The 22,888-nt window shown below is 46.3% G+C and overlaps 1 protein-coding gene across 3 annotated transcripts in view; it reads left to right on the top strand.

Annotated features, from left to right (window-relative positions):
- CSE1L (chromosome segregation 1 like) overlaps positions 1-22,888 on the top strand; it is a 111,454-nt gene that overhangs the window by 8,366 nt on the left and 80,200 nt on the right. For all 3 annotated transcript variants that reach the window (XM_069750824.1, XM_069750825.1, XM_069750826.1), the window contains exons 12-17: positions 4,707-4,772; positions 13,319-13,521; positions 20,526-20,610; positions 21,926-21,987; positions 22,212-22,348; positions 22,680-22,783. In XM_069750824.1, the coding sequence (XP_069606925.1) occupies positions 4,707-4,772; positions 13,319-13,521; positions 20,526-20,610; positions 21,926-21,987; positions 22,212-22,348; positions 22,680-22,783 (657 nt within the window). The remainder of the gene's footprint in view (positions 1-4,706; positions 4,773-13,318; positions 13,522-20,525; positions 20,611-21,925; positions 21,988-22,211; positions 22,349-22,679; positions 22,784-22,888) is intronic.

Genomic DNA, 22,888 nt, shown 5'->3' with positions numbered 1-22,888 from the left:
CTAATGAGGGTTTGATTACTGAAATAAAGGAGCAGAAGCACTCTGCCAGGTACACTGCTCCCTTGGCAGTTTGACTGCTTCTTGGAGACACTAGTAGTGCAGACTTTTTCTCTACGACCTTATACACCACTAACCATGGCTATGCTAGTGCTCAACTAGGGCATTTCTGCCCCTTCCCCTCCAGAAATTCTTCCATTCTCCTGCATCCTCTATCCAGGTCTGTGTTGATATCTGCCCATTATTAACCCTGAGGGGCACTGCCCTGGCGACTTAAGGCCCCTTCACATTAAGCGACTCTGCAGCGATACCGACAACGATCCGGATCGCTGCAGCGTCGCTGTTTGGTCGCTGGAGAGCTGTCACACAGACCGCTCTCCAGCGACCAACGATGCCGGTAACCAGGGTAAACATCGGGTAACTAAGCGCAGGGCCGCGCTTAGTAACCCGATGTTTACCCTGGTTACCATGCTAAAAGTAAAAAAAAACAAACACTACATACTTACCTACCGCTGTCTGTCCTCCAGCGCTGCGCTCTGCTTCTCTGCTCTCCTCCTGTACTGTCTGGGAGCCGGAAAGCAGAGCGGTGACGTCACCGCTCTGCTTTCCGGCTCACAGACAGTACAGGAGGAGAGCAGAGCACAGCGCTGGAGGACAGACAGCGGTAGGTAAGTATGTAGTGTTTGTTTTTTTTTACTTTTAGCATGGTAACCAGGGTAAACATCGGGTTACTAAGCGCGGCCCTGCGCTTAGTTACCCGATGTTTACCCTGGTTACCAGTGAAGACATCGCTGGATCGGTGTCACACACGCCGATCCAGCGATGTCAGCAGGAGTCCAGCGACGAAATAAAGTTCTGGACTTTATTCAGCGACCAACGATCTCCCAGCAGGGGCCTGATCGTTGGTCGCTGTCACACATAACGATTTCATTAACGATATCGTTGCTACGTCACAAATAGCAACGATATCGTTAACGATATCGTTATGTGTGAAGGTACCTTTACACTCTGCCCAGTGAGCTGTACCTTTTTTTTTTCTTAGACACTAGGCTCAATTTTAGCATAGTTGTCATAGATCTACTGCAGTGGGTTTTTATTTTTCTTTCTAATTACCTTCAGGGGATGTCCCCAATGTTTTAAGTCGTTCGACACAGAAGGACACATGATATACTCCACATTAGTGTAGCCCTCCATTCTTAGTCAGTTTCCTGTTCTATTCCCTAGGGATGTGACCTTTTTAGTGTTCCCTTCCTTTGCATTCCCCCAAAGCCAGTCTTTCCTTTCTTATGCTAGTTGCAGCCTAGACATTTTTTGGTTTGCTCTTGGTGTTGTAGAGGTATCCTCCTGGGAGCCCTATTGCCTCCGTAATCAAAGCTCTCCTGCTGGCTTCTTCATCGCGGGGCGCCTTGTTGTCAGAAGGCCCGACTACTTGAGTCCCCATCTTTTCTCGGTGCAACCCTTGTTTTGAACTTAGTGAGATAATCTGTCTCTGGACTTGTCCACTTCGCTCTGGATGTGTCGAGAACTATCTTTTTTGTGTTTTTAGTGTTTTGCCTGCGAGCAATCTCTTCTTGCCATCGTTGCCCCTCCTAGTACTCAGCTATTTCAGGAGTCACATCTCCTGCCCACTCTATTGTTGCTAATTTGGAACACGTCTCTACTGTTCCCTGGAACCATAAGGGCCTGGTTTCGTGATGCCAGCAAAGTGACTTATGACTTGCAGATTTGACGGAGATTTAAATCTGCAGCATGTCAATTATTTCAGCAGTTTTGCTGCAGATTTCACCTGCACAAAAAACTCATGTGAAAAACGTGGCTGTGTTTTTCCTGCCTAATGCTTAACGTGTGCACGTACACTAAGAGTCTACCTTTGCTTCTCCTGGACCTTCTTTTGTCTCAGAATGGTTTAGGTCCATGAACCAGGCCTTAGGTACCCTAACCACACTTTCTCAGTATATAGTTAAATCTCTAGTTGAGCGTTTGCTAACGCAGATTGTTGACCAGTCAGGTCCCTACTTAGCCCTATTGGCATCCTTGAACTTCTCGCAAAATAGAGCTACTGCTGATGAGACTGCTCCGTAAATATTTGGTTGGGCCATAAATGTCGGTCAGATGGTGACTGTAGCCTTCTGACATTCAGATTCTTCTTGTAATCAATGATGGCCTGCTCCTCAATGCAACTTTTTCAAAATGGGTTATGTTTGAGATTAGGGAAGCCTGCAGGTCCAACAGCTAATCCCTTTCAGGTCACAACTCATTCAACGAGGTTAGTCAGACTTCAGGCATCCCTTTCAAAGGTCCTCTGTTCACAAACCATTCACAGTATGTCTTCTGCCAATGCCAGTTGTGTCCTAAGGTGCTAAGCGATAGGTGGTCCGCTCAGTCAGCTGATGTATTTCCCACCCTATGTGGCTGCTTTTGTACATTCCATGGTCCTGTTTTCCCTGGTGATATTGACAAGAAAATCTGATTTCTTGGAAGTTTCATTGTTAGACACAGGAACCATGGGTGTTGGCTGCTGCAAACAGGAGCCTGACACTAAGATTTTACTAAAGTCGTCTTCTCCCCTCAGGCTGCACCAGGTTAACCCAGTTTAGTGTCACGCAGGAGGCAGTCACAGATCTGGGATCTCTGTTTTTACCTAGTTTAGTCTTTCTTTTCACTTTTTTCTTTTACTACAGGCTGGGAAAGAGTTTGATGAGCCATTATACCACCTCACTGAGAAGAGAGGGAACAGTGCTTAATCACTGTCTCCCCTCTATTCTGACCAGCGGGACCATGTCGCCTTAACCACAGGTCTCCTCCCCTATTTGGCCATCGTTCTTAGCCTTTACACTTATGCACCGCCCACAGAAGAAGAGAACATGTAACAGGAGAGAAGACTGACAGAATCCAAATGCCCCTATCTATGCTGTCTGTCGTCCTTTTTCTCAGTACTAGTACTTGTTTTCGAGGTTTAGTCCTTAGCACTTCCCAGGCCATCAAACATCTCTCCTCTATTGTGCCACATTGGCCCTTGCACCGCTGCCTGCTCTCTGACCCAAATTTAGTCTCTGTCCTGCACGGCCTCCAACTCCACTTTCTAAGGTCTAATGGTGCTATCAACATGTTGGTTTCCTCGTGTTCCTGCTGGTTTCCGTTACCGCCCACCACCTACATTTTCTCTTTACCGCTGAGGATCTCCATCTGCAGCTACGCCGCCCTTTCCTCCAAATGCACCAAATGCATCCGGTCTCCTCACTGAGATTATGGAGTCTCTGCAGCATCTCAGCTTCATATTACTGCCAAGGACTCGAGACTCCAAGGATATGATAGGCCCTGTTGTCTCAGGGATTGACACTTGCTTCTCTCCAACAGGCTACCTTGCTGGCAAGAGGTACATTTCCTCCCCCTCTCCCGCCATGTCTGATTCCTGAGACGATCACACATTCCAGACAGACTAACCACCCAATGTTAGCTATTTTTCCTGCTTTGCCTGAAAGCGTAAGTTTCCTTCCGACCATCCTGTGTCTACCCTCTATGGATGTGCCTACAGCCGCAGGATGGTTGGGAGTGTAGTGTGCTGCCCACTGAATGGCAGTAGTTTCTCATTTGCTGGCCAAGCTAACCAACGTCTCCCAGTCCTTTTTAACCCTTCATCTACCTCCTCTGGTTATTGACCACTTACTGGGGTGAGTCAGAACCACCAGGTGAGATCTCCCAACATGTTGTATTTTGTTGGCGTACCAGACAGCTGCGACTGGACTTTTCTTCCAGGTCACCTTCCCTGACTGCCTCTCTTGGAGCTTGTTCCTCCATCGTTCCCATTTTGAGGCCTACTCCCTCAGAGAGGGAGACTACTTTTTGATTCTGACTATATCTGGACACTAACCAAGTTTCAGAAAAAAAATTCTTCCCCTTCTCAGGTCCAGCGTTGTGTCCTCTATTGCCTCAGTCTATGTTTGGCTGCAGCCGTGACTGTGACTTCAAGTTAAAAGCACTGCAGCCAATCAGAATTTAGCTGCTCTTCAAATTTAGATAGCACAAGCCGCTGAGCTCAGTTATTTGCTGCAACGCCGTTGATGTGACGTTTGAAGAGGAGAAGCCTTTTAGGCTATGTGCACACACTGCGGATTACTCTGCGGATTTTTCCGGACTGATTTTGGTAAATCCGCAGGTAAACCGCACTGCGGTTTTCCTGTGGATTTACCACAATTTTTTTTGTTTTAGGATTTGGTGCGGATTCCTATTGAGGAGCAGGTGTAAACCGTTGCGGAATCTTCACAAAGAATTGACATGCTGCGGAATAAACAACGCTACGTTTCCGCCTGTTTTTTTTCCGCAGCATGGGCACTGCGGATTTTGTTTTCCATAGGTTTACATGATATTGTACAAGGCATGGAAAACTGCTGCGAATCCGCAGAGGCAAATCCTCAGCGTGTGCAGATAGCCTTAAAGTCATGTTGGTTCCTGGTTGCTGCTTGTTAGGGAATTTTGGTCTCCTTCCTTTGGGCAAATGTCTGAGGAAAGGGCATAGCTCATGGACAAAGCAAACACTATTGCTCCTACCTCATGCCAGGCCATAGTCTTATGTTCCCTAATATATTTAATGAGAGAGGACTTTTTTTTACATTACAGTGAGTAGAAAATTCCAAAGCTATCATTGAAACGGAGGCTTTCTGACCCTGTGTGTGAGACCTCTTTGTGTAATTGCGTCTTCTGTGTTGCAGCTGCTGATGAAGAAGCATTTGAAGATAATTCTGAGGAATATATCAGGAGGGACCTGGAAGGATCTGGTAATGTGAACACATTTCACTATCTGACGTGTTATAATCTGGTTGGTTTAGTGGGATAGTCTCATCTGATATAGCATTGTGAGGCAAAGCCTGTATATGGGAGTTTTTATCGGATAAACCAAATGCAAACAGAAATTAAACTACCCAGGTAAATCATAAAAATATTTTATCTTTATTCAGTAAAGTACAATAAAACATACAATTAGAAACTAGATTTAAGGGGGGACATTGTAACAGACAGAAGTGGTAATCTTTCATATTTAGACTCAAATACATAAAGTCACAGCTCTTGGTATTAAACTATGCATATTTAAAGGAAGAAAGTACCAAAATCCATATAACAATATAAATGGTTAAAATAACCAGGCAATTATCAGATGCTAAAGCTCCACCTAGTGGTTATAGGATACAATAGCATCATGAGAAGAAACAATCAGGTCCTACAAAATCCTTTTTTGGTCATATGTATATGACAATCAGTGCACAGTATTCATTGAAAAATAAGTGAATAAAAGAAATATAAAGCAACTATAGATGCTTGTTAGTACCGAGTTGAGTATAAAATAAATTTCGTGCAACTTTCAGTTCATATCATAGCATAATATATATAAAATAAGAAGACACCGAGTAAAAAGGAACAAGCATAATTTTAGGCTATAATGCAGTCTAAATAGTTGAACAGCAATCAGTGCACCATATACATTGAGAAAGGTAAAGTGTTTAAAGTGCAAATAAGTGCTATCTGGAGTATTTAATGGATGTGGTGCAGCTGGTAGGATGTAAGGGGTAAGCCTCTTAGGAGAAATACGGATTAAGGCATCCTGTTATCACAGTCATGCCACAAGTATATAGATTGAGATCAAAATAGTTACCACCGTTACCTCTTACGCGTGTTTCACCACATCCGCTTCCTCAGAGAGGGCATGGCTGTGATAACAGGATACCTTAATCCTTATTTCTCCTAAGATGCTTATCCCTTAAATCCTACCAGCTGCACCATATCCAGGAAATACTCCAGATAGCACTTTTTTTCTCATTTTATATATATTATGCTATGATATGAACTGACGATTGCACAATTATTTATTGAATACTTAATTCAGGGCTAACAAGCATCTATAGTTGGTTTTACATTTCTTCTATTCACTTATTTCTCCTTTGCCTCATTGGGGGACACAGACCGTGGGTGTATGCTGCTGCCACCAGGAGGCTGACACTAAGTATTACAAAGAAAGTGATCTCCTCCCCTGCAGTATACACCCTCCTACAGGCTCTCAGCTAACCCGTTCTTGCTTAGTGTCCGTAGGAGGCATACGGACGGGTCTGCTGTTCAGACCCAAAACTCTTTATTATTTTACTTTTCAATTTTGATTACCTTTTTAATATTTTTTCCACAGACGAATGGGGTGACGGATCCTTTCAAGGTTCCGATCTCCCCGCACCATCAACAGGTGAGTACATGGAGTGTCGCCTCCACATACCCTCTTCCCCAGCCAGGCCTAATGCCGGACAACTGGCCCTATCCACCCAGGGGCTTGAACTCCGTGGATGTACAGAGGCCCCTCTCTTTGGCGTCCGAGCAGCCCCCACTGTCCCACCACTGTGAAAGCGGATGGCACAAAGAGGCGAACGGTTCCTCTCTACCTCCCTAACAAAGGGATGATGGATTGAGGTTTACCCCTCTATTCCTGCACCGTCCACGCTGCAATACCTGACCTGTAGCAGAACAGTTTAGTGCGCGCACTTCCCTCAGCGCTGAAGCCCAGTCATCGCGTCGGCTCCATGCCGGGACGCGCACCGATGGTGAGTGGATACAGTCAGCGGTGGCCTCTGCAGTGGGATATTCACATGCTGACAGGCAGCCTCAGCCATGGCCGCATCCCGGAAGCCGCGCCCGCACTATGGCGCGCTAAGGCGGCTGCGCCCGCTTTTCTTGCGCTTCTCACCTGGCACGGGAGCGCTCGTTTTTTCTCGGCCACCACCAACGCTCCCTCACTTCTACCCCTGGTATTACTCCCGCTGGCTGCAGAAATTTAGGCCCCAGCTTGGGCCTATTCATGGAAGTCACAAGGCTCCACCCACATTGTGGCTTTGGCTCCGCCCCCCCAAATTGGCGCCTCTCGCGCTCTGCAAGACTTTACCGCCTCTGCAACTCCCGGTGGCCATCTTGGTCCAACCGGCCGGCTCACACATTTACATTAAAGGGGAACGACGACTCCACAACATCAGTACCTGGGTAAAGAAGTACTGCTCTCCCCCCCCCCCCCCCGCATTTTCCTCCTGTAGTGTTTCCCTGGTCTTAAAGGCACATGACCAGTACTCCTTAGGCTGCCGTCACACTCAGTATTTGGTCAGTATTTTACATCAGTATTTGTAAGCCAAAACCAGGAGTGGAACAAATAGAGGAAAAGTATAATAGAAACATATGCACCACTTCTGCATTTATCACCCACTCCTGGTTTTGGCTTACAAATACTGATGTAAAATACTGACCAAATACTGCTAGCGTGATTGCAGCCTAATCTTAAAAGCACAGGACCAGTATTCCCTGGTCTTAAAGGCACATGACCAGTATTCCCTGGTCTTAAAGGCGCAGGACCAGTATTCCCTGGTCTTAAAGGCACATGACCAGTCCGAAGCCGGTCACCCCAAATAAGCTTAGGAGCCCTCCGCCGATCCCAGCATATCCCAGAGTACCTAGTTCCCCTGAGTGGGCTTCGTCACTGCCACAATCCATGGCTTCTCTGACCAAGAGATTGAATCTCTCAGTGAACCCGGAGAGCTCGCAGGACCGATATAGATGGTCCCTCTCCTACATGGGAGCCGTTGACTAGCAGGGGCCGCAAGTATTCTTGGAACGTACAGGCGTCTAGAAACGTACAGCTTCATTTCCTGATCTCCCTCACCAATGATTTGCGAAGAACAAGACTCTGTATATGGATCGGATACTGCCTTGGATCTGGACTCGCCAAAGTTTCAGAAAAGGATGGATTCGCCTATTTAGACCATCAACCAATCTCTGTTGATTGACGAGGACTCCGGTTCTGCTCTAGATCACGCAGTGTCCCTCAAAAGGAGACTAAACTCCCTCGTAGAGCATTTGCTATTCACCCGGACAGGGAGCATCCGGATAAGCGATTCACTGGATAGAACGCTCTTCAAGCGCAGTATCTTTTTTCAGCCAATATGCGAACACGTGGGTTATCCCCTCCACGTATACCCCCCTACGGGGTGGGATGCCATTCCTTGTCTGATTTTTATGTACGACTTGTCCTTTAACCCTTTCACGACATGCGCAGTAATAGTACGGCGCATGCCGTGTCACCCCCTTTGATGTGGGCTCCGGCGGTGAGCCCACATCAAAGTCGTGACATGTCAGCTGTTTTGTACAGCTGACATGTGCGCGCAAAAGCGGCGGGTGAAATCGCTATTCAACCGCCGCTTTTAACCTGTTTAAATGCCACTGTCAAACGCAGACAGCGGCATTTAACCGGCGCTTCCAGCCGGGCAGCCAGAAATGAAGTCATCGCCGACCCCCGTCACATGATCGGGGGTCGGCGATGCATCAGGAAGGTAACCATAGAGGTCCTTGAGACCTCTATGGTTACTGATGCCGGCCTGCTGTGAGCGCCCCCTGTGGTCGGCGCTCACAGCACACCTGCATTTCAGCTACATAGCAGAGATTTGATGATCGCTGCTATGTAGCAGAGCCGATCAGGCTATACCAGCTTCTAGCCTCCCATGGAGGCTATTGATGCATGGCACAAGTAAAAAAAAAAAAATGTTTTTAAAAATATGAAAAAAATATAAAAGTTTAAATCACCGCCCTTTCGCCCCATCCTAAATAAAACAATTTAAAAAAAAGAAACCTACACGTATTTGGTATCGCCGCGTTCAGAATCGCCCAATCTATCAATAAAAAAAAGCATTAACCTGATCGCTAAACAGCGTAGCGAGAAAAAAATCCGAAACGCCAGAATTACGTTTTTTTGGTCGCCGTGACATTGAATTAAAATGCAATAACGGGCGATCAAAAGAACGTATCTGCACCAAAATGGTATCATTAAAAACGTCAGCTCGGCACGCAAAAAATAAGCCCTCACCCGACCACAGATCACGAAAAATGGAGACGCTTCGGGTATCGGAAAATGGCACTTTTTGGCAAAGTTTTGAATTTTTTTTCACCACTTGGATAAAAAATAACCTAGACATGTTAGATGTCTATGAACTCGTAATGACCTAGAGAATTACAATGGCTGGTTAGTTTTAGCATTTAATGAACCTAGCAAAAAAGCCAAACAAAAAACAAGTGTGGGATTGCACTTTTTTTGCTATTTCACCGCACTTGGAATTTTTTCCCCGTTTTCTAGTAAAAGACATGGTAAAACCAATGGTGTCGTTCAAAAGTACAACTCGTCCCGCAAAAAATAAGCCCTCACATGACCATATTGACGGAAAAATAAAAAAGTTATGGCTCTGGGAAGGAGGGAAGTGAAAAATGAAAACGCAAAAACAAAAAAGGGCCGCGACTTGAAGGGGTTAAAGGGCACCGATCTCCCCACACCATCAACAGACGAGCACATGGCGTGTCGCCTCCATGTATCCTCTTCTGCAGCCAGGCCTAATGACGGACAACCAGCCCTGTCCACCCGGGAACCTGAACTCCTCCGTGGATGTACAAAGGTACCCTTTTGGCTTCTGAGCAGCCCCCTCTGCATCACCACTATTTAGCAGATGATGCAAGAAGGCGAACGATCCCTCTCCACTTCCGTGTTAGAGGATGGTGGATCGAGGGTAGACCTTCCTTAGCCGCTGCATGGTTTGCTAGAGCAATGGTCTCCTTGCCGGAGACCTTAACTACTTTGATTCATAACAGCAACCTTTTCCCAAAGACACTACAGCTGGCCAATCAGAATTTCTGGAGCGGGAGACTGTGGTTCACACCTCTTGGATGCAGCTAGTTGCGCGGCGCTGTCAGCAGCAAATGCCATTGCCCTCAGAAGGGCATTATGGCTCAGAGAATGGAAGCGCACTCTGCGTTCAAAAATCCTCTGACATCACTCCCTTACCAGAGTGATCGGTTATTCGGTGAGAAGATGGGAGCGTTCCCCATGCAGGAACAAAGGATCGCTTGTTTCCTATAAACCTAACCAGCAGCAGAAGGGGTGCCCAAAACAGTCTAGATCTGAGGGAACTTGGTCCCAAAAAGGGGACGAAAAAGTAAGACCGATCCTGGACCTGAAACTTCTAACAAGCTTGACAAGGTCCTCCTTTGGATGGAGTTCCTCCGTTCGGCCATTACCTCAATGGAAAAAGGTGGAGTATCTGGCATCCTCGACATTCAGGATGCGTACCTCCACATTCCGACTTTTTTTTTTTTCTTTGTCGCGAACAGCATTTTCAGGTCATGACCTGCCCTTCGGCCTTGCTACCGCTCCCAAAGTGTTCACAAGGTTCATGGCAGCTATCATGTCCATCTTGCACCCTTGGGGCGTGTTAGTCCTACCCTATCCGGTCAACTTTCTAGCCGTCCTAGGACTGCCCTGAGTCCGACTATATCGCCTGCGATACCCTTTCTCACCTGGGCTGGCAGATAAACTTAGATAAGTCTTCCTCATTTCCAGCCCAGCAGATATCTTTTTTGAGGATGATCCTTTACCCTTCAACAGGGAGCTCACACACTTGGTTACTCCTTCCCTCATTCCATTCGATTTGCTATGAGGGTTCTGAGGAAAAATGGTGGGCAATGGAAGCGGTTCCCTTCGCTCCTCTTTTTTTCTGCAGGTTAGACAGGCTTTCAGAGGGTAGTCTCTGAGCTCTTTCCTCATCCAGGGGAGATCCTTTCTCCCGGTTCAATGATTATTAGTGACTACTGATGCCAGTCTTCTGGCCTGGGGGAGCGTCACCACACTGCTCAAGGCCCTCCGGTCATCTTGGGAATCCAGTCTCCCGATCATTGTTCTGGGGATTCGAGCGGTACGGCTATTCCTACAACAGGTCCACTGCCTTCTGGCGGTTCACCCCATCCGAATTCAATCGGATAACGCCGTGGCTGTGCCATACGTCAATCATCTAGGAGGTACCCGCAGCCAGGCGGCCATGGCCGAGGTACCTCATATTCTCCGATGGGCCCGAGATCAATCACTCTGTGATCTCGACAGTACACATCCCAGGAGTGGAACTCTGGATTGCAGACTTCTTCAGCCGTGAGGGTCTCTCCTCAAGTGAGTGGGAACTTCATCCGGAAGTCTTCCAACAGATCAGCCTCACTGGAGCATTCCAGATGTAGATTGGATGGCATCGAGTTCAGTCTCGAGATTCAAAAGCCATCGCAGTGCATGCTCTGGTTCTTCTATGGTACCAGTTCCGTCACCCTCTTCCACTACTTCCGAGAGTCTTTAGGAAGCGGAAAGGGTCCCAGTGATTCCTGGGCGATGTGCACTGGCCACGTCAGGTTTTGTTTGCGGAGCTAGTTCAACTCGTCACCGATTTTCTCTGGCGGTTGTTGGATCATCCAGGTCTGCTCTCTAAGAATCGGTTCTGACACAGGCGGGACTCTCACAACAATTTATCAGCGACTAGTGCTTGTAAGCTGCCTCAGAACGCATTTTTTTGCTGGGGGCAGAGATCACGGATGCCTTTCCTCCTTTTTTGAGTTTTCCTTCAAAACAATCTAGATTCAAGCCGGATGCTCAGCTCGTTATAAGTCTAGATTTTAGCCTCTTCATTCTTATTGCAACAAAACTGCAAATAGGGACTTTCTCGTAGGGAGTTTTCCCATGCGGCTCTTCCCTATCGCATACCGTTAGATCTTTGGGACCTTAATGGTCCTGAGGGGTCTTACAGTAGGCTCCTTTTGATCCAGACAGACTTTACTGTCTTGTCTGCGGTCACGTAATTCAGGTGAGTCTTCGGAGCTAGCCACTCTGTTCTTTTCAGACTCTCTTCCTTATTGTCATCAAGGCAAGCTTGTCCTTATGCCATCCTCGTCCCTTGTTACCAATATGGTATCGTACTCCCTCTGTTACAAGGACATCGCTCTTCCCTCTTGTTTGGCAGCAGTCCACAAAACGGAACGGGTTCCCCGTACTCTGGACAAGGTGAGTGCTCTGAGAAGGTACGTATCGAAGACTGCGTCCTTCCGAAGGTTGGACACTTTATTTGGGCTTCCTGACAGTTGGAGGAAGAATTTAACCGCTTCATCGGCCATATTAGCCTGGTGGATTCGTTACTCCATCCAGGGGTCCTTCCGCGTCAGAGGTCAGCCTATCCCAGCGGGGATCAGGGCACTCCCCACTTCGTCGATAGTGGCTTCTTGGGCCATTAGACACCAGGTGTTGGCAGAGCAGGTCGACAAGATTGCAGTTTCATCCAGTCCGCACACATTCTTGAAGCACTACAATATTCACACCCAGACTTCCGCAGATGTGAGTCTGGGCAGGTGGAGTTTGCAGGCACCGGTAGCACATTCTTAGATAGCAGTTATGCAGGGCCTGATCTGTTATGTTGTCCCCACCCAGGGACTACTTTGGGACGTCCCATGGTCTTTGTTCCCCAATGAGGCGAAGGAGAAATAGGGATTTTTGTGTACTCACCGTAAAATCCTTTTCTCCGAGCTACACAGGGGACACAGCACCCACCCTTTTAAAGGCTCTGTGGTTGTTCTGTAATTTGACATGTTATACTCTTATATGTTATTATTGATCTCCTACTGCTTTTGCACTAAACTGGTTCTCTGGGAGCCAGCATGAGGGTGTATACTGCAGTGGAGGAGCTAACTTTCTTTGTAATACTTAGTGTCAGCTTCCTGGTACTAGCAGCATACACCCACGGTCTGTGTCCCCCAATGATTGGCTCGGAGAAAAGGATTTTATGGTGAGTACACAAATATCACTATTTTTAATGAATACTGTGCATTGATTGTCATATACATTTGACCCAAAAAGGATTTTGGAGGACATTATTTCTTCTGATGATTATATTGTAGCCTATAACCAGTAGGTGGAGCTTTAGCATCTGAGACAATATATTTCAATGTAAAATATGTTCTTAAATTATTTTTATCCCCAATTATAGTTTGTCATTGGGTTTCATTAAAAAATGTTCAGTGTTTTATCTTCTAAAGCTTCTATTAAACTTTTTTTTTTTTTTTTTTTAATTGCTGGATGCCATATGAGTTAACTGAGAATCTCAGTCAGCTCACTATGACAGTCTAGTTGGACGAGGTTGCAACTCTTATATCCTTTTATTCCTCTCAGCTAATTTTTGACCAAGGACCACATCAAAGTTGAATGTGTGATGAGTAACAAAGATCCTGTAGAAGCCTCACAGTGCAAAATTTTTAATGAAATCTAATTGCAAAATAATTTTAGCCCAGAATACATGCATGTAAGAAGGACATTAATAAAAAGTCCCTTTTAAGGTAGACAACTTCTTTAAGATGCCTGCTAATGTGATGCATATATAGGCAGACTCTCTTTGATTTACCATTGCAGATGTGTGGGTATTTCCTGCCAACTAAATTTCTTTTTTTCACCTTGACCCAGATATTGATACCAGACGCCGCGCTGCTTGTGATCTCGTTCGCGGTTTGTGCAAGTTTTTTGAGGGTCCAGTCACCAATATCTTCTCATGTTACGTCAGCTCCATGCTCCAGGAATATGCCAAAAACCCGTCTGTCAACTGGAAGCACAAAGATGCTGCCATCTACCTAGTGACGTCGCTGGCATCAAAGGCCCAAACGCAGAAGGTCTGATGGACCTTGTGTGTGTGTGTAATATATGTGTGTGCGGCACGTCTCTGCTACAGCATGCCCATTTATCTATAGTGTGTGGGTGTGTATATATGTGTGTATATATGTGTGTGTGTGTTGTAAAGCTGCAGCAGCTTCGTACGCAGTGAAGAAGCAGTGACCCACAAATTCAAACACAAAAAAGTCTTTTAATGTTTTTTTTTTTTTTCAAATAAATTTTTATTAAGAATAACAAGGCAATTAACATGTTACATTTACATTTTCAATATAGAGTATTTCCCCCCCCCCTCCCCCTTCAAACAGCCCCCTTCGATCCCAAAGCTCCCCACCCCCACCCCACAAAGCAGCTCATCTTGTTAATTACTACCATCATTAAAACAATAGAGTATCTAATCCCTCAACCACTCGTATAAGCCACACTTCACATTACTATCCCATAGCAATCCATGGAGACCACATTTTATTGAACGTTTCAGTTTTCCCTTTCTTCTTATAAATCCCTTTTTCTAGTGTCAGGCCCTGTTTCACATACTGGAGGAACTCTCCTCTTGACGGCGGCTCTTCCCTAATCCAGTTTCTAGCTATCACCTTCCTAGCCATGTACAACAATCTGGCTATAGCTATCTTTAGGTGTTTATCCACTCCAATCTCATCCACGCATCCCAACAAACAGACAACTGGATCCCTTGGCACCGTGCATCCATACGCACCTTCCATACGACTTAAAACTACCACCCAGAAGGCAGCCAACCTCGGACATGTCCACATCATATGGAAAATGTCTGCATCCGTAGACCTACACCTCGGACATTCAGAGTCATTACGCAATCCTGCCTTATATAGCACCATCGGAGACCTATAAACTCTGTGTATCACATAGAGCTGTGACAGTCTATACGGTTCACTCAGCGACAGTCTTGGGATCCATTCCAACACCGACTCCCAAGTCTCGTTATCTATTGGGCCCAAATCCCTTTCCCATTTAGCTCTTGCCATTATTGGAAACCCCAATAGGAAAGTGTGCAACAGATCCCTGTACAGAGTGGATATGACTCCTCCAGTCGTCCCATCATTACACACATACTCCAGTACTATATCCCTTTGAATCCTAATACCTCCGTTCCTACTCTGAGCTCCAAAGGCATGCCTCAACCGCAAATATTGATACTCCCTTGCAGACCCAAGACCAAATTCCGCCTGCAATTGGGAAAATGATTTCAGTTCACCTTGTTCAATTATTTGATACACATACTGAATCCCTTTGCCCAACCACTCTATCAGTACCCCCAATGCCTCAAATTGTTTCAGATTGTTATTATGCCATAGCGGTGAGTATCTAGTCAAGTCCGTGATCCCACGTATGTGCCTCAATCTACTCCACAGCTTGCGTATCAACAGCAAAGTCGGATATAGCTTCCCCAAACTCTCCAAGGATCCATCCTCCAAACATTGCACCACTGGCCTTCTTTTTGTCACCACCTCCATCAACCGCTGTACTGCCCCAGATGACCCCTCATGCGCCCAGCCCCTTAAATGCTGACTCTGGGCTGCAAGAAAGTACAACTCAGGGTTAGGCAATGCCAGACCCCCATCATCCTTGGGTCGCTGAAGTGTCTCCAGTTTGATACGCGAATGCTGCCTCCCCCAAATTAGATTCCTAAACAGAGAGTTGATCTGTCTAAATCTCCCGCGTGGTATCCAAACCGGCGCATTGTGAAGAATATACAGTATTTTCGGCATCAGAATCATTTTGATAAGATTCACCCTGCCTACCACAGACAAATGTAGCTTAAGCCATGCATCCGCTTTTGCCTTGAGGGCACCCAAGATTGGAGTCAGATTCTCATGTATATAGTCAGTGACCGGCATAGATACCTATATTCCCAGGTACTTAAATTTACTCGTCACCTCCAGTCGCCCGTCCTCCAATGGCTCCCCATCCACATCGTCCACCTTAAACAAGATAGACTTACTCCAATTTATCCTAAGTCCCGACACTGATCCAAATCGTTCAATAATCCCAATGGCTCCCTCCAAGAATGCAACCGGGTCAGCCAGAAACAACAAAATATCATCCGCATACAACGCCACCCTTTCTTCAATCACCCCATATTTAAACCCCGTCACCTCATCAGACTGTCGAAGCGTAGCGGCCAGTGGTTCCACCGCCAGAGCAAACAAAAGGGGGGAAAGCGGACACCCCTGTCTCGTCCCTCTAGCCAATTGTATGGTCCGTGACAACTCCCCGTTTACCCTAACCCTGGCCATCGGCATCGAGTACATTAATTGAATCCATGATATGAACTGCGGTCCAAACCCCATTCTTCGCAACACCTGCCAGAGATACCCCCACTCCACACTATCGAACGCCTTGTGAGCGTCTAAAGATGCAATAACTCTCTGGCCACAGTTATCGGCTTTGAGTTGCAAGTTCATATACAGCCTTCGTAGATTAATCGCAGTTGACCTATCAGGCATAAAGCCAGACTGGTCTGAGTGTATCAGGCCAGAAATAACACTTGTCAACCTCATCGCCAACACCTTAGCCAGGAGTTTAACGTCGATAGTAAGCAAAGAAATTGGCCGATATGAATCCGGCTGTGTCGGGTCTTTCCCCTCCTTTGGAATCACCACTATTGTGGCCTCCCGCATAGATGCCAGTAGCCTTCCACCATTCGTAGCCTCTTCCAAGACCGCCTTCAATTTAGGGATCAACACTTCCCCCAAGCTTTTATAAATTTCGGCAGGAAATCCGTCTACGCCAGGCGCCTTCCCATTAGCCATCGACTTCAATGCCCGTCCCAGTTCCTCCTCCGTAATGGGAGCCTCCAAATCCTCCCTAGCTGTGTCACTCAGCCTCGGGAGCTCCAACTCCTCAAGGAACGCCACCGTGTCCTCCATTGACCCATCTACCCGAGAGGAGTATAAGTCTGCGTAAAAATCTGCAAAAGTCTCCAAAATCTCTGAAGTCTCAGAAACAGCAACACCACTCCCAGTCACCAAAGAGTGAACAAAGGAAGTATTTCTCTGGGCAGATGCCACCAGCGACAGCAAATGACCCACTGATTCACCCTCCTGGTAATAGGCCAAATTCATGAATTCCCTCTTCCTTTCAGCCTTACTCAGCAAGACCGCCTCTAGCTGGCTTTGAGCTGCCTTTAACCTCCTCCCAGCCTCCAAAGTACCCATTATTACCATCTCATCTTCAGCCACCCTCAGCCCATCTATCGCCAGCCTCTCTGCCTCTCTCGATTTCCGCTTACACCTGCTAATATCCCTAAACAACAGCCCTCTCAAGTACGCTTTCATGGCTTCCCACACAGTAAGCACATCTACACTTCCCTCATTTATCTCAAAAAATTCCACCAATTCCTTCTGAATCTTCTCCAAGTCCATACTGTGTAGCCAATTAGGGTGAATTTTCCACTCCCTTCTGCTCCCGTTCCGTGTCCCCACTGATCGAAATTCCACTTCAACTGGACTATGGTCTGAGAGAGCCCTAGGTAAATATCTCACGTCCCTTACCATCGTATCTAGTAATCGGTTACCCAGTGCCAGATCAATCCTAGACAGCGTACCATGAGCTGGTGAGTAGCATGAATACGCCCTTTCCCCGATATGCCTAACTCTCCATAAATCAACCATGCCCACTTCCCCGACATAAGTCCCAAACGTAGTGGTATGTCCCGCCGTCCTATTCTGGGGGTTTTTGTTCTTATCCCAAAAGTCATCACATATATTATTAAGGTCGCCGATAATTAGTAATGGTAACGGTCCCCAGCGCTCTACCCTCTCCAGCACCTCTCTTATCTTCTTGCTTGAGTATGGGGGCGGAATATACATTGCCACTATACACATCAATACTCCATTCATTTTACATTTCACCACCACATACTGACCATCCACATCCTCTTTTACCATTACCTCCTCATACTGCACCCCCGCAGGTATTAACACAGACACACCCCTAGAGTACGTCGAGAAAGTAGAATGATACGCCCTCTGTATCCAGCGCCTATTCAATATGTTCACCCTCTCCCGCACTAAATGTGTCTCTAGCAGACATATCATTGAGACCTTCTGTTCTCGGACATACTGCAGACTTGCTGCCCGCCGTGTTTTATCCGCCAGACCTCTCACATTCCAACTCAATATTTTAATACAATCTCCCATAATGTGGCTCATCATTTATTAAAATATCCAATTTCCCAAGTATGAGCTGCCCCAACCCTCCCACCCCTTGCCCCCTCCCAACTTGCCCCCCTAACCCCCCCCAATATAACGCATTCTTCCTCTCATCAAGAGTGGGGCTCCACTGCCCACTGCGAACACTCTCCCTTACTTAACCCTCTCCATTCGCGTCCCGCTGCCATAGCAATCACAATTTCCCCCCCAACTTTCACTTTATTGTATCTTAACATTTCAACTTATATGAACATATAGAAAAAGTACCAAACCAGTTCACAGTACCCAGCATAACCCTCCCCCGTACTTAGTAGTCGGTACTGTCCCCTCCGGCCATTCCTTCAATATGGCCCAGCAAAACCCCCAACAGTTGCTCAACTCTTTAACCATTGCTAACGAGCGCAGAACTCTCCTCCATCGACAGAGAAAACAAATCCCAACTGGATCTCGCCGAAATGTCAGTCGCCCATTCCCTTAAGTTTTTTCTCATGAGTATCAAGCCACTGGCTATCGTCCTCCGGTGTCAAGAAAAAGTGGGTCTTATTAAAAGCCACCAGTCTCAGCTTAGCGGGAAACATCACTGAGTACTGCACTCCCAGCTCCCTCAGTCGCCGCTTGACTCCAGTAAACTTCATCCGCTGTTTCTGAACCGCAGCGGAATAATCCGGATAAATGGCGATTTTCTGACCTCCAGCCGTCAGATCCTCCATCTCTCTAGCCCTTCTAAGGATAATGTCTCTGTCCCTGTAGTTGAGTATTTTAGCAAGCATGGTACGGGGATTTGCTCCTGGGGCAGGGGGCTGCGGCGGGACCCTATGAGCACGTTCAACAGCAAAGACTTTTGTCAACACTGTGTTCCCAATCTTCTCCAGCAGCCAGTTCTCCACAAACTCAGTGGGATTTCTCCCCTCAGTCTTTTCAGGCAGCCCCACTATACGTATATTATTTCTTCTGGATCTATTTTCCAGATCCTCATTTTTGGCAGCGAGCTCGGCTATTGCTTGGGCGAACTTCTTTTCAGCTTTTTGTAGCTTAACTATATGATCTTCTGCCGTGCTCACCCTCTCCTCCACCACTCCTATACGTTTGTCCATTTTCTGCAGAGCCGCATTAATCTGTGCCGTGTCCCCTTTAACTTCCTGCATCTGCTGGGCCAAGGAGTTCAGGGATTGCTGACATGAAGAGATCAGTGTGATAATATCTCTAAGAGTCGGCTCCTCTCCCTGTGATATGGCTTCAGGTCCCCCACTAGCCCCAGCCATGCTGCCTCTCTCCTTCCCCCTCTGTACCTCATGCTGCTCGGCTGTGCTTGCTTCCTCCTCCTGGTCAGCTCCAGATCCTGGTTCTGCCTCCTCAGCAGCCTCCACTCTGGCATACTGCTGCAGCTTTGCGGCCACCTCCATGCGCCGCTGACATCCGGCGTTCTCCTTCTCGGCGTCCTCCCTAGCATCGGAGCCATCTTGGCTGGCTCCTGCATCGCTGGTGCCAGCGTCTTTCTGCCGCCTCCTGGTCATCGCTGCCGACTCCGGACCTGCTGCTCCGCACTGCTGCACTCTCCGGACCTTCAGCCAACCGGATTTAGGTGAGTTTACCCGAAAATCGGGGTTAAAGCAGGATTTTTGTCCTTATGGCAGCAGGAGCACTCTTCCCTGCTTCCACTCACATGGCCAGCTAGGACACCGTCTTTTAATGTGTTTCTTCACAGCATTAAAGTCCACTTCACATAAATGCATATAACTTCAGTGATCAATTTACACCAGTTCAAAGTAATGCATATCACATGGCTTTAGATTTGCGGTCCCTAAACAGGCCAGACTTCCCTTGTCCAGTTTCCCTGGGCGACCGCACGCCATCTCACAGTCTCTATACGTCTCCGTACACACAGCCTCATATGTTGCAGACACTACTCACGCCAGCCCTCCTCTGACTAGTTCTCGTGGGTGTCCTGCATCGCTGTATCACAGTCTCTTACGGACTCATTACTCACACAGTCGTACACAGTTCAGGATATCCTCCGGATAGCAGCCGGGCACCATATCCACCTGTTTGCAATCGTTACACATGCTAGTCCTCTTTCGGGTACAGGACATCCACCTCCGGGCACAGGACTATCCACATCCGACTCCTATGGGCACAGGATATCCACCTCCGGGCACAAGACTGTCCACCTCCGAGACCAGTACCATGGACGACTTGCATCTCTGTGTATGCTGCGTGTGCCAGGCTATTCAGCTGCCCTGGGTGCTGGCTCTGCTGGCCTCTGCCTCCATGCACTCGGCAGACCAGCACACACCAGACTGACACTGACGCACACCTGGCCTCTCCTGGCCAGACACCTGACACACCCATACCCCTTACTGCAGGGCTTTTAAACACACGCAAACCTGTGTCCTCCAGCCACATGGAAAACCCGGACCGGAGATTTGTGACTCTCATGCACACCTATGGACTTCATCCGTCAGCATGCACATTCTGGGGAGAACAAACAGCACCCCCTTGCTGTATCAGAGGCCACAGCCTCACAGTGTGTGTTTGTGTGTGTGTGTGTGTGTGTGTGTGTATATATATATATATATATATATATATCTATATATATATATATATCTATATATATATATATATCTATATATATATATATATCTATATATATATATATCTATATATATATATATATATATATCTATATATATATATATATATCTATATATATATATATCTATATCTATATCTCAGTCCTAAATGCAGCACTCTTATCCAGTTCAAGCTGCACTCATGGATATTGTTGGTGACTGACTGGTCTATCTTTCGCTCCACAGCACGGTATAACACAAGCTAATGAACTCGTCAACTTAACAGAATTCTTCATCAATCACATCCTTCCGGATCTCAAGTCTGCAAACAGTGAGTAATACGCATGGACATGTATGCATGGCCAGTGCAGTATCTAATGAGAACTGTCATGATGGACTGTTCTCGGTCTGTGTTTTATAAACTATTCTGGGTTGTTGGACTTTCAGCAGGGGACATGTCCGTTACTAATCCTGTGTTATTAATCCCTACATGACAACGTAATGTAAATTTACATCATATGTGTGCAGGGGCTGTATGAAGCGTTACACAGCTGGCACCTGCTTCTTACAGCAGCGATAAGTGCCAGCTCCGATCACTGCTGTTTAACCATTTAAATGACCCTGTGAATGGCTGACAACAACATCTAACCAATGCAATCGTGGGATCCTGATATGTTGACTTAGTAGCTGGTGGGTCTACTAAAGGGCTCTTGTCCCTACCATCTTTAGTCTCCCATGAAGCCCTGTCCCATTCTGCGTTTTATATATTATTTCTACTGCAATAATGTACTAAGTGATCAAATGTTTACAGGTTCAAGTTCCCTAATCCAGATTAAAAATTTGTAAAAAAAAAAAAAAAAAGTTTTGTCACTACCCTCCTCCTACCAATTAAAAAATTAAAATATATTTACTTTTTATTGACTTTGAAAGTCCAGTCTATGATAATATAATGCTGTAAAAAAACACTGGAATGACCCCAAAAAACTGTAATAAAAACCTATCAAAATGTCTTCTGTACCCAAATATTGCATTAATAGAAATGTCAGATAGCCACACACAGACAAAAAAATTTCCATTGATGGGGTGGGAAAAAAGTTTGTTTTTTCTTCAATCTTTTTTCTTCTATTTTTTTTTTTACTTCTATAAGTAACACACACTTTAAAAGTTCATCACTGTAATCATACTGGCCTGAAGAGTCACGTCAATTAGTTATTTTTACTTTGCTTCTAAAACCCTAAAAACAAAGCACAGAGAATGGCATTTTATTTTTACCGTTTTAATAAAAAGCTGGAAGGAACGTAAAAGCGCAATAGGGTCTTATGTGGGTATTAAGAGATACCTGTAATCAGATTTTACTCACCAGATAGAGCGCAAACACGGGCTCATAGAAATATTAGCTGCTGCAGATCCACCGGTCTCCTCGTGACCAGCCAGAGTAAAGAAAAAAAATGGGCTAAAAAGGTGGATTAACTCTGCCAAATGGCTATTCAGATGACAAGTGGCTTTATTCAACGCGTTTCTGAGTACTATGCCTCCTTCATCAGGAAACCACAAAAGTATATACCATTTTTACAGGGGCTGTATAACTGGGGTGTATGTTATCTATCTGGATCCTTGTAGTCTATACTCATATTTAATTTTTCCAGTTAATGAATATCCTGTGCTGAAAGCCGATGGGATCAAGTACATCATGTTCTTCAGGAATCAGGTAACTTGGTGACACTACCACCACTATTACTGCACCTTTAATCCCTCTTGGTTATGCAGAAAGGTTGTAAATATGGTGTGCAGCATAATTTGTGACTTTTTACACCAGAAAAATGGCTTAACACCATTTTAAACCCACTAGGTGTGATTTGTGTTCCTGACATGTAATGAATAAATGTCGAGTGGCCTCCCTGCAGACGCACTCATGTCTTCTGTATTTTCCAGGTTCCTAAAGATCAGTTGCTGGTGGCAATTCCTTTGCTGATCTCTCACCTGCAGGCAGAGAGTATTGTTGTGCACACGTATGCAGCGCATGCCCTGGAGCGATTTTTCACCATGCGAGGAGGTGCCAACGCCACCCTGTAAGGAGCTGCTGTCTGTCAGTTTTCGTGTGCCCCTCCTGTAACACAATTGTATTTCTGTAACTGGCTTGTTCGTTAGACGCAGAGTTTTTTCACCAGTGTTGTTCTGCTGGCGAAATATTTAAACGTCTGTCTGCAATCAACACGGCTGACGCTTTGTTTCTCTGGGAGATGGGCTGCTGCCAGACTCGTCTAATCGGGGATCTGGCACCAGCCTTTTCCTTTCTGGGGGAGTCTTCTGTGTGTGTCAAACGTGGTGTCTTCTGTGCTATAGATCAGATTCCTTGTAGTGAATGTAATTTAAAGTGCAATATGGCATCTTTATCCACAGCATCTCTGCCGCTGACATGTTACCTTACACAGAACAACTTCTGTCAAATCTGTTCAAAGCGCTCTCATTACCCGGCTCCTGCGAGAACGAATACATCATGAAAGGTAAGCAGTGAGCGAGCACTAGGAGAAAGCCACATGTCACCTCTGTACTTGCAGCCGTTTATGTTGTTTTGGAGCACTTTTGTCATAGCTGCATAATGTAGTCAT

The sequence above is a fragment of the Ranitomeya imitator genome, chromosome 2, assembly GCF_032444005.1.
Source record: "Ranitomeya imitator isolate aRanImi1 chromosome 2, aRanImi1.pri, whole genome shotgun sequence".
NCBI lineage: Eukaryota > Metazoa > Chordata > Amphibia > Anura > Dendrobatidae > Ranitomeya > Ranitomeya imitator.
Note: the sequence above shows the minus strand (reverse complement) of the source record. Positions and strands in the feature narration are given on the sequence as shown.